This window comes from Stegostoma tigrinum, chromosome 3 (genome assembly GCF_030684315.1).
Source record: "Stegostoma tigrinum isolate sSteTig4 chromosome 3, sSteTig4.hap1, whole genome shotgun sequence".
In the NCBI taxonomy this organism is placed as follows: Eukaryota; Metazoa; Chordata; class Chondrichthyes; order Orectolobiformes; family Stegostomatidae; genus Stegostoma; species Stegostoma tigrinum.
Window position 1 is genome coordinate 129,900,333 of NC_081356.1, and position 12,778 is coordinate 129,913,110.

Here is a 12,778-nt window from a genome sequence, read left to right on the forward strand (position 1 = left end):
ATCAAACCACCTTCCGCTCCAGTGAGAAAAAAATGTTTGCTCCAGTCTCTCCTCATAACTAAAATTTATCTCCATGGTATCATCTGAGTCATTCCCTTTCTCAGTCGCTCCATGGCCTTAACATCCTTCCTAAAGTGAGGTGGTCTAAACTGAGGACTGTAGTCTCATTATAACAAAGTGTGGGGCTGGATGAACACAGCAGGCCAAGCAGCATCTTAGGAGCACAAAAGCTGACTTTTCGGGCTTAGACCAGCTTTTGTGCTCCTGAGATGCTGCTGGGCCTGCTGTGTTCATCCAGCCCCACACTTTGTTATCTTGGATTCTCCAGCATCTGCAGTTCCCATTATCTCTGACTAGTCTAATTGTAGCATGACTGGTCATCTATACAGTTAACATTACCACTCTGCTTTTGTATCCCATGTCAGTCAGATAAAACTTAGGATTGCATTAAATGGTTTATGCTTTATGGCCTTTAACAATTTCCCTTCCCAGAAAAATTGATTTTTAATTGCTTCAAAGATAAAGATTCACAAGTTTCACGGGGCAGGCAGTAGTATGAGTTTCCCAGAGCGGGGGGACGTTGACCGGTTTGAGGTGGAGTGACATGGCAAAAACCTGGGATATTTCACACCCTCGGATACCTGAGATAATACATCACGAGGTGATACCAAAGTATGAGAAACAATGCCATGTGGAGAATTGCTTAATCCATGGCGGTTAATAGTTACACAGAAGTTTTTTTGCATTTGGCGGTATAATAAAAGAAAGAGTCTGGGATCATAGGAACAGAATTCAGCCCTTTGAGCCTGTTCCAATTGGAACATGTATTTTAACTCAATTTATCTGGCTTGCCCAACAAAGAGCCTTTATGCTCAGTGTTAAATTTTTGAGCTGACCCTGCACCATTCGTTACTTTGCAGGAGAGAATACTTCATGTTTCTATTAGCCTTTATATGAAGAACTGAGGTCCCTAACATCTCCTGAATTACTTGCCAGCTTTAATTTATTATGATTATGCAGCAAACTTTTTATTAACCAGCACCTATGGGACCAGTTTAATCAAATACTCTGGATAATCAAGAGATCCACATAATCAATGTAAAAACACACTAAGTAATAGAAATGTAATATGGGGAGGGAGGGCTATACACATCACTGTTAGACTTGAATTACGGCATAAATCACTTCATTAATAATGCAGAGATAGTAGGAACTGCAGATGCTGGAGAATCTGAGATAACAAGGTATGGAGCTGGATGAACACAGCAGGCCAAGCAGCAATCAGAGGAGCAGGAAGGCTGACGTTTTGCTTTCCTGCTCCTGTGATGCTGCTTGGCCTGCTGTGTTCATCCAGCTCTACACCTTGTTATCTCTTATTAATAATGCAACTTTGCCTGAAATAAAACTTACTGGCCAAGAGCCTTGTCGCTCATACCCTCACTGATCTACTCAGTGATTACAATATTTGAGGAGAAATTGACTCGAAATTGAATCAACTGTTGATATTTTGTGTGGCCATTTGATTGAACAAGAAGTATATTTATATTGAGGTGAATAGATTAAAATTCTACAATAATTGGACAAAATAACACAGTAATTTTTGTGATATATGAGGTATATAATTTTACTGGTTTATCAAATGTGCCGGTTCATAAGGTGCTGGTTAAAACAACAGTTGCTGTAACTGTTTATTCCAACACCACCCCTCCAAAAGCCCCCACCACATACACACTTTGACTCACGCAGCACTGTAGAGGAAATATCTATCTTGCAGTTACATTGCGCCTTCCATAACCTTAAGATGCCCCAGAACACGTTTACAGCCATATAAGAACTTTTTTTGGTATAGTCGCTGTTGTAGGAAATGTGGCAGCCAATTTGTTCACAGCAAGTCAAGCAACTGACAATGCCCTGCTTCACAATGGATCAATAAGTGCGGTGCAGGCAGGTCTATTGCAACATTCAAAAGGAATCAGACTGTTATGTGAAAAGGAAGTATGTGCAATGTTACAGGGAGAAGGTGGGAGAATGGAACCATGTGAATTGCCCACCTGGAGACCAAACGTAGACATGATGGGCTGAACATCCTCTTTCTATATTGTATCGATCCTGTCTAATCTTTTATGTCCACCTCAGAGAATGGACATAGCCTTGGTTTCACGTGTCACTTAAAAGACAGTCCCTCCCTCAGTGCAACCTAGATTTAAAATGATAAGACCATAAGAAATATAAACAGGAATGGGCTATTCAGCCCTTCCAGCCTGCTGTGCGATTTTTGCTGATCCATCATTCCTCACCTCCACTACCTGCATTTTCCCCTTAACCCTTGATTCCTCTACCGATCAAGAATCTATCTGAGCCTTAAATATACACAGACTCTACCCCCACAGTTTTCTGTGGAAAGGAGTTCAAGACTCTCAACCATCTGAGAGAAGACTTTCCTCCTCATCTCAGTCTTTCTCTCTCTCTGTCACACACTCGCTCTCTCTCTCACACACACGCACGTGCGCACACTGTCTGCCCCCTCCCCTCACTCTCTCACACGCACACAAATCTATGGAGTGAGTTTGTATTTGCAGATACATTCTATTTTCAAGAAACACAATTTATAGACAGTCAGTCAATGTGGTGTTTTATAAGTTCCTGTTTTAGAAATAAAACCAGTCCGACTCCAAACCAAAAGATTCTAAACAAGGCCTCACACAATTGTCTGACTTAAAATGTCTCTTCTTTACACTGATAAAACCTTTAGTTCTCTCAGAATAGTGACTTCAAAGGAATTTGGGGATTTACATATACACAGTAATCAATTAAAACCTTCTAGCTGATTAAAGATTTAACAACATCTTAGGTTTGTTTAGTACATCCTCATTTGTGGTGTGACCCTTTGACCTTTTACTTATAAATTCTGTGTCTGATACTACTTCCCTCTCACTAACACCTGAAGCAGGAGCAAGACTCCAAAAGCTCGTGTTTTCAAATAAACCTGTTGGACTATAACCTGGAGTCGTGTAATTTCTGACCTTGTCCACACCAGTCCAACACTGGCACCTCCACATCAGCCTTAAATTGGCACCCCTTTATTCTGCGATTGTGCCCTCTCCTAGACTCTCCTATGAAGTGAAACGTCCTCTCAGCATTTACCCTGTCAAGCTCCTTAAGAATGCTGTAAGTTTCATTTGAGATCACCTCTTATTCTTCTAAACTCCAATGAGTGGAGTCCCAACCTGTTTAACATTTACTCATTCATCCCTTCCCCTCTGGGGATCATTGTAGTAAACCTTCTCTGAGCTGAAAGACTATCTGCCATAAGTTAATGATGTGATATCTTTCTTGCTTAAATTAAAGTTCAGCTAAGCACTCTGTTTCTTGTCGTTTGGTTGCGCAAATAGATTGATCCTGTTATTTGTGAAAGTGTTGTCAGATTCTTATTGGGTGCTGCAGAAGGAATTCAATTCACAATGACTCAGTAGTTTGGGCCCTATTTCCCTCCTCCCTTTTAGACACTGAGGGGAAGGTGAAATTGGAAACGGCAAGGAGAGGAGGAGAGAGAGAAAGAAAATAAACATAGAACATAGAACAGTACAGCACAGAACAGGCCCTTCAGCCCACGATGTTGTGCCGACCATTGATCCTCATGTATGCACCCTCAAATTTCTGTGACCATATGCATGTCCAGCAGTCTCTTAAATGACCCCAATGACCTTGCTTCCACAACTGCTGCTGGCAATGCATTCCATGCTCTCACAACTCTCTGTGTAAAGAACCCGCCTCTGACATCCCCTCTATACTTTCCTCCAACCAGCTTAAAACTATGACCCCTCGTGTTAGCCATTTCTGCCCTGGGAAATAGTCTCTGGTTATCAACTCTATCTATGCCTCTCATTATCTTGTATACCTCAATTAGGTCCCCTCTCCTCCTCCTTTCCTCCAATGAAAAAAGTCCAAGCTCAGTCAACCTCTCTTCATAAGATAAGCCCTCCAGTCCAGGCAGCATCTTGGTAAACCTCCTCTGAACCCTCTCCAAAGCATCCACATCTTTCCTTATAATAGGGCGACCAGAACTGGACGCAGTATTCCAAGTGCGGTCTAACCAAAGTTTTATAGAGCTGCAACAAGATCTCACGACTCTTAAACTCAATCCCCCTGTTAATGAAAGCCAAGACACCATATGCTTTCTTAACAACCCTGTCCACTTGGGTGGCCATTTTAAGGGATCTATGTATCTGCACACCAAGATCCCTCTGTTCCTCCACACTGCCAAGAACCCTATCCTTAATCCTGTACTCAGCTTTCAAATTCGACCTTCCAAAATGCATCACCTCGCATTTATCCAGGTTGATCTCCATCTGCCACCTCTCAGCCCATCTCTGCATCCTGTCAATGTCCTGCTGCAGCCTACAACAGCCCTCTATACTGTCAATGACACCTCCAACCTTTGTGTCGTCTGCAAACTTGCTGGGCCATCCTTCAAGCCCCTCATCCAAGTCATTAATAAAAATTACAAACAGTAGAGGCCCAAGGACAGAACCCTGTGGAACACCACTCACCACTGACTTCCAGGCAGAATATTTTCCTTCTACATCCACTCGCTGTCTTCTGTTGGCCAGCCAATTCTGTATCCAGACAGCTAAGTTCCCCTGTATCCCATTGCTCCTGACGTTCTGAATGAGCCTACCATGGGGAACCTTATCAAATGCCTTACTGAAGTCCATATACACCACATTCACAGCTCGACCCTCATCAAATTTTCTAGTCACATCCTCAAAGAACTCGATAAGGCATGACCTGCCCCTCACAAAGCCGTGTTGACTGCATTTAATCAAGCCATGCTCTTCCAGATGGTCATAAATCCTATCCCTCAGAATCCTTTCTAACACCTTGCAGACGACATGTATATGTTTCTTGTTTCCTTTTAGAGAGACTATTGTAAACCATGGAGAGAAGAGAACAGCAGAGCAGTGGTCGAGGAAGCAATGAGGCCAAGACTGAAGTCAATAGCCATGATGGGTCCTCACGCATCATTACTATTGTTTTCTTGATGCTTCTGATCGATTTGCTTGGGTTTACTCTCATCTTACCACTGCTGCCTTCCATACTGGAATATTATGGAAAGACTGATCACGTGAGTGCAAGTGAGATTTAGCTCGTTTTATCATACTTTATGGTAAAGGGAAATGTCCAGACATATATTAATATATACTTTCCATATGTTCCTGGTCAGTGGGCTGTATATTGGCACTAACAATAAGATGTGTTATCAGTAAAAGAGACAAACTGAGTTCTACTCAAGAATTCAGCATAATTACCATAGACATTATGCATTAAAATTATCTTTTTAAATAGAGGCCTTGAGTAGAACAGCATAGATATTATGCAAAAATCTCATGTTAGGCCTCAGCTCAATCCCAGGCACAATATTTTGGGAAGAATATCGCAGCTTTGGAAAGGATGCAGAAGAAACTTACTACAATGGGACCAACCTAGAACATGGAACGTAGAACAATACAGCGCAGAACAGGCCCTTCGGCCCTCGATGTTGCACCGACCTGTGAACTAATCTAAGCCCCTCCCCCTACACTATCCCATCATCGTCCATATGCTTATCCAAGGACTGTTTAAATGCCCCTAATGTGGCTGAGTTAACTACATTGTGGGACTTTAGTTTTATGGAAGGAATTGAGAAGCCGGGATTGTTCTCCTTGGAGTAGAGAAAGGTTAAGGAGCAATTTAATTAAGTGGTGTTCCAAAGAGCTGGCATCGACGTGATGGGCTGAATGTGCACCTCATGTACACTCAGGTTCTATGATTTGACTTGGGCTCTTTGAAGAGAAAGCTGTTGGTGCTGGGGACTTGAATATTGTCCATTTATAACAAATCCAAACGTCATCCTGCCTGAATCTTTGCAGCGGACTGAATGGGTCACAAGATGTTTTAAGGAAGGGTCACTTAACCCAAAACATTAATTCTGATTTCTATCCACGGATGCTGCCAGACCTGCTGAGCTTTTCCAGTAATTTCTGTTCTTGTGTCAGTGGGTCATCACCTCTGTAAAATCTTGTGGAGAGGAGTGGCTAGTGGTTCAGGACCAGAGGCTAATTTTCTCAGGATATGGGTTCGAATCCCACCATGACTAATGGGGAACCTCAATAAACAACTTGAAATAAAAAGCTAGCTTAATAGTAAGCATGTAGTCATTGTTGTTTTAAAAAAAAATTTAAAAAAGCCGTTCTGTTTCACCAATGCTCTTTCAGGACAAAAATTCACCATCCCTGACTGGTGTGGCCTTCATATGTCTCCTACCCACAGGCTCTTAACTGTTGTATGACCATGTAATGTGACTAAACCAGTAATGCCACTCTGATGAAGGGTCCAGGCCCGAAACGTCAGCTTTTGTGCTTCTGAGATGCTGCCTGGCCTGTTGTGTTCATCCTGCTCCACACTTTGTTATCTTGGATTCTCCAGCATCTGCAGTTCTCACTATCACTAAACCAGTAATGCCCACTATTTATGAATGAATTTTTAAAAAACTGCTTTGATTCTCTGCCCATAAGCTTTATCAGGCTATGGCCTTGTGGTATTATCGCTAGACTGTTAATCCAGGGACCCAGATAACCTTCTGGGACTTGGGTTTGAATCCCACCTTGGCAGATGGTGGCATTTGAATTCAATAAATATCTGGAATAAAGAATCTAAAGATGACCATGAATCCATTGTGAACTGTCGGAAAAAACCCATCTGGTTCACTAATGACCTTTATGGAGAAAACTGCATCCTTACCTGGTTTGGCCTACATGTGACTCCAGACCCACAACAACCCTTAACAATCCTTTGAGCAATTAGGGATGGGCAATAAATGCTGCCTGGCTAGCGATGCCCTCATCCTGTTAATGAATAAAGAAAAAAAATCTACCTCTGTGATTAGGCAGAGAATCCAGGCAATTCTGTTTTTTAAAAAAAAATTAACTCTATTCACCATTGAGAAATTTGATGTCAACTGTGGCCTCTGACCTGACTTCTGAAGTCCAACTCAAGGGCTTAAGCCAAAAACCAAACCACTCTCCAGTGTGACCCTGAGGGAGTTCCGCATTGTCAGAGGTGCTGTCTTTCAGTTGAGATGTTAATCAAGGTCTCACTTGACCAGGTGGTTGCAAACGATCCCATGGCTTCCCTTTCAAGGAAGGTGAGTTCTTCCCAGTGTCTTGGCTAGTATTTATCCTTTAATGTACATCACTGAAATCAGATTATCTGGTCATTGTCACATTGTTAGCTAACCACAATCACAGATGAAAGAAAATATCATGGGTGGAGTATAGATTGGATGTTAACACCAGTAAATATTAGGGTCAGGATAACTACAATGGCTGCCCAACCTACCCATACTCCTTAGCCATGAAGGACCTGCTGCATTTGAGAATTCAGGGAGATATATTTATTTAATGTAACTCATAGAGGTGCACAACACGAAAATAGACCCTTCAGTCCAACTCGTCCATGCCAACCAGATATCCTAAGTTAATGTAGTTCCATTTGCTGGCATTTGGCAACATCCCTTTAAGCCCTTCTTATTCATGTGCCCATCCAGATGCCTTTTAAATGTTGTGATTGTACCAGCCTCCACCACTTCCTCTAGCTGCTCATTCTATACACGCACCACCCTCTGTGCAGAAAAAGTTGCCCCTTAGGGCCCTTTTAAATCTTTCCCCTCTCACCTTAAACCATGGCCTCTTGGTTTTGGACTCCCCTACCCTGGGGAAAAGACTCTGGCTATTCACCATATCCATGCCCCTCATGATTTTGTAAAACTCTATAAGGTCACCCCTGAGCCTCCAATGCTCCAGGAAAATAGCCCCAGCCAGTTCAGCCTCTCCCTCTAGTTCAAACCCTCCAATCCTGGCAACATCCTTGTAAATCAGTTCTTTACCCTCTCAAGTTTAACAATATCTTCTCTGTAGGAGGGAGACCAGAATTGAATGCAGTAGCCTGTCAGTGTTAGAACCATAAACTTTTTATAGCACAGAAATAGACCCTTCAGCCCATTGTGTCCATGCTGGCCATCAAGCATCCATCTGTTCTAATTCCATTTCCCAACATATGGCCCATTGACTTGAATGCTATGGCATTTCAAGTGCTCATCTAAATTGGCAGTGAGTTCCAGTTATCCACTACCCTCTGGGAAAATATTATTCTTCAGATCCCTCTGAACCTCCTGCTCCTTTTTATTGTGCCCTGGTCCTTGACTCTTCCACTTAGTGAGTGGGTTTCTTCCTACATCCTATCATTGCCCTTAATAATTTTGGACACCTCGACCAGGTTCTTGCCCATGGTCAATGCTATACAGCATAAGCCTTCTCCACACTCGAAATAAATATTCCTTCCATCCTGGGGTTCTTTGTAACACTCCCCAAGCTGACTCACGCCAGGCCATTCTGGTACTTGCTCGTTCAAGAGCTTCTTTAAATATATAAAAAGGGAGAGAGAGTGAGAGGTCGAAGTGAATATGGGCCTATTAGAAAATGAATGTGGGGCGATAGTTTTGGAGAACAAAGAAATGGCAGAGAACTTAAATTGATATTTTGCATTGGTCTTCATGGTGGAATGTACTTTGAACATCCTTTTAACACTGAAGAATAGCAGGAAGAATTAAATACCACCTTCATTAGGGGCATTTAAGCAGCTATTAGATAGGCATATGGATGATAGTATAAGGTAGGGATGGAGGTTAGATAGAATTTAGGATTAGGGTAAAAGTTTGGCACAGCAGAGTGGGTCGAATGGCCTGTACTGTACTGTGCTGTACTGTTCTATGTTCTATGGGGCGACTGGTGGATAAGACCCCTAGCCCTGATAACTTGCTTTCTAAAATAGGTAGTTGTACAGATAGTGGTTACATTGGTTGTAATTTTCCTAATGCCCCAGGATTCTGGAGGAGTTCCAGATGATTGGAAAACTGCCAAAGTGATATGCTTATTCAAAAACAGAGGGTGGTAAGAATTGTGTAACTATAGGCTGATGAGCCCAATATCTGTTGTTGGAATCAATTATTAAGGAAGCAATGTCAGAACATTTGGAACATCATAATTTAATCAGGCAGAGTCAACATGGCTTTGCGAGAAGGAAATCGTATCTGTCCTAATCTTTTAATTTTTGAGGAAGTCTCAATCAGAGTGGATAGAGGGGAACCAGTAGATGTGTTGTATTTGGACTTAGATTCATAGAATCCCTATACCGTGAGAACAGGCCCTTTGGCCCAACTGACCCACACTGGCACTCAACATATCACACCCAAACCCATTCCCCTGATCTAGGCATCCCTGGACATTATGGGACAATTTGGCATGGCCAATCCACCTAGCTTGCACTTCTTTGGACTGTGGGAGGAAACCAGAGTACCGAGAGGAAACCCAAGCAGTCATGGGCGAATGTGCAAACTCCACACAGACAGTCGCCTGAGGGTGGAATTGAACTTGTGTTCCCTGCGCACTGAGGCTGCAGTGCTAACCACTGACCCAGCAGACGATGTTCAATAAAGTACCTCAAAACAAAGGTTAAGTCATAAGGGCACATGGTGTTGAATGTCATCCATTGATATGGATAGTGAGTTAGCTAATGGGCAGGATAAGAAGTTCTTTTTCAGTTTGGCCACAACTGTTTACAATTTATATTAATGACTTGGATGAAGGGAGTGATTTATTGTAGATTGATTTGCAGATGACAGAAAAATAGGTGGAAAGGCAAGTTGTGCAAGGGATACCAGCAGGTTACAGCGGGTTAGGTTAGGTAAGTGGGCAAAAAGTTGGCCAATGTAGTTTAATAGACTATTGTTTATTTTCGATGGGAGAACAAAAGTATGGAAAAAAGCTACAACACAAAGCGACCTGGGGGGACTTGTGCATAAAACAGAGAGAGCCAGAACATAGGTGCAGCAGGTAATCAGGACGACTAATGGAATGTTGGCCCTTATTTCAAGGATGTTGGAGTATAAGAGTAGGGAATTCTTACTGCAGCTGTACAAGTTGCTGATGAGACCACACCCTGGAGTACTGGGAGCAGTTTTGGTCCCCTTATTAAAAGAAGGATATCATTTCAGTGGAGGTAGTTCAGAGAACGTTTACTGGGATATTTGCCAATCTGGAGGGATTGTCTTTTAAGCTAAGGCTAATTAGGGACTCTACTGATAGGAGTTTGGAAGAATGAGGTGATTTAATTGAAACGTATAGGAACCCACATTCTGTGAATGAATTTAAAAAATTCTTAGGGGGCCTGACAGGGAAAATACTGAAGATGTTTCCAATCATGGGAGAGTCTAGGACCAGAGGGCATAATGTCAGAATAAAGGGGTGCAAATTTAAGGCTGAGATAAAGAGGAGTTTCTTCTCTAGAGGGTGGACAGTCTTTGGAATTCCTTGCTGCAAAGAGCCATAGGGACATAGTCCTTGTGTATATTTAAGACTGTGATATACAAAGAAACAAAAGAAACAAATAAACCTACAGCAGAGGAACAGGCCCTTCGGCCCTCCAAGCCTGAGCCGATCAAGATCCTCTGTCTAACCTGTCATCTATTTTCTAACGGTTTGTGTCCATTTGCTCCCTGCCCATCCATGTACCTGTCCAAATATATCTTAAAAAGACGCTAACGTGTCTGCGTCTACCACCTCCGCTGGCAACACGTTCCAGGCACCCACCACCCTCTGTGTAAATAACTTTCCACACATATATAAATTCTTGATCAGTCAGGCAATCAAGGGTTACAGAGAAAACACAGGAAGGTAATGTGAGGAATGAACTAATTGGTCATGATTCTGTTGAATGGCAGAACAGGCTCAAGGGGTCAGGATTTTCCCCAAAAACCTTTCACCTCCTTGCTTATCAAGGGTCTTCCAGTCCTGCACTAAAAGCATTCAAAGAAAGTGCTTCCCCTCTACCTGTTTCCTTTGATCTAATGATGTAAGACAATACATTTCAGGCCCTTAACTTGCTTCTCATTTTCAAAACCTCCTCAAATACATTCTTGAGTCATGTCTTTGAATCTTCCCGTCATTTCTCCGCCAGCTTTCTGCTCCTGTCTCTTTTCACATCCTGCTTGGCTGCATATCTGCGCCCCTCCCTAAAATATAAAAAGTTTTTGGGATGTCTTCTAGAAATGCTAGTTATTCTTGTTTTTGGTTATCCCTCTGTGTGAATAAATATTTCCTGGTGACTATTTCTAACCTTCCCTTGAATCCAGCCTCTGTTGTCTTGTTATTGAAAGGAAGGAGGAGCTGGTAACAACCAAAGCTTTGTTCTGGATTTGTTGTCTGTGTTCTGCCAATTATCTCCCACTCCCTTTTTATTGTTGAAGTATTTTTTTTGAAGGTGAAAAGCCACAGATTGTCTGGTGAGGGCAGTGAAGGTTAGAAACTATTCCGAACGGTGGTAGGATAATAACAGAAGGATGAAGAGAAGACATTTCAGCTGGAATGGGTGCCTGCAGGTGCTAATTTGCATGAAGTAAGATCCTGCAAGCAGGGGAGATAGTGTTGTAATGGTATCATTGCTGGACTGGTCACCCAGCAGTCCAGGCTCATGGTCTGGGTACCTGAGTTCAAACCTTACCACGGCAGCTGGTGGAATTTGAATTCCATCAATAAATGTAATGTTGAAAGTAACAGTGACCATTACTACAATTAATTGTAGTTGTTAAATTCCTTTCTGGTTCATTAATGTTCTTCAAGGAAGGAAATGTGCCACCCTTACCTGGTCTGGCCTATGTGTGACTCCAGCCCCCTGGCAATGTGGTTGACTCTTAATTTTACAAACAGGTGAATTTGGAACAGGATTAGGCCAATTCAGCCCCATGACTCTACTCCTACATTTATTTAGCTCATCTGATTACTTCGCATTTTGGTCTACCGCAATAACCTTTTACCTCCTTGCTTATCGACCGTCTTCTACCCCATATTAACAACATTGAAACAAACTGCTTCCCTCCGCTTTTTGAGAATGAGAATTCCAAAGCCACAGGGTTCTCTCAGTGAGAAAATATCCCATCATCTCTGAGTTACCTCATTTTTAAACAGTGACCCTTTTTTGGTGTCTTCTCCCACAAAAACTATAAGCAGTTCAGGCTCCAGCACGGTCCCTGTGGCACATCACTCAATTCTTGTTGATAACTGGAAATTTAGCTGTTTACTCCTATGGTCTACTTCCTGTTAGCCAGCCAATCTTGTATCTAATCCAGTACTTTATCTCGTATACCAAGTGTTTTCCTGCAATAACCCTTGATGTGGCACCTTTCTAATTTTTTTCAGGAAACCTAAGTACAATACGTCCACTGGTTTCCCTTTATCTGCATCACTGATAACACTGATAACTTGGTTAAACATAATTTCCCTTCCACAAAACCATATCAACTCTGCCTGATTACCCTAAACTTCTCTAAGTACCCTGTTACGACATATTTAGTAACGACTTCTGGCATCCTTTGACAGATATTATGCCAATCATCTGTAGTTCCCTCTCTTTTTGAGTAAAGGGGTTATGTTTGCTATTTTCCAAGCTAATGGGACCATTTGCAAATCTAAAATTAAAATCAATGCAACAACTATCTCAGTAGCCATTGCTACAGTTCATCAACACCTAGATACTTGTCAGCCCAAAGGCTGTAATTTTTATAGTATTATAGTAATTTTTAAAGATTATAATTTTCTTGAATTCCTCCTTCCTTTCCATTTCCTGGTGATTTCTGGGATATTATTTGCATCCTCTACAGTGACAACTTATGCAAACTATCTGTTCA

General features: G+C 42.1%; 1 protein-coding gene across 2 annotated transcripts in view; it reads left to right on the top strand.

Moving 5' to 3' along the window:
* Window positions 1-12,778, top strand: part of mfsd10 (major facilitator superfamily domain containing 10) — a 51,743-nt gene that overhangs the window by 5,833 nt on the left and 33,132 nt on the right. For both annotated transcript variants that reach the window (XM_048528275.2, XM_059644902.1), the window contains one exon: window positions 4,920-5,125. In XM_048528275.2, the coding sequence (XP_048384232.1) occupies window positions 4,937-5,125 (189 nt within the window). In that variant the 5' untranslated portion in view covers window positions 4,920-4,936. The remainder of the gene's footprint in view (window positions 1-4,919; window positions 5,126-12,778) is intronic.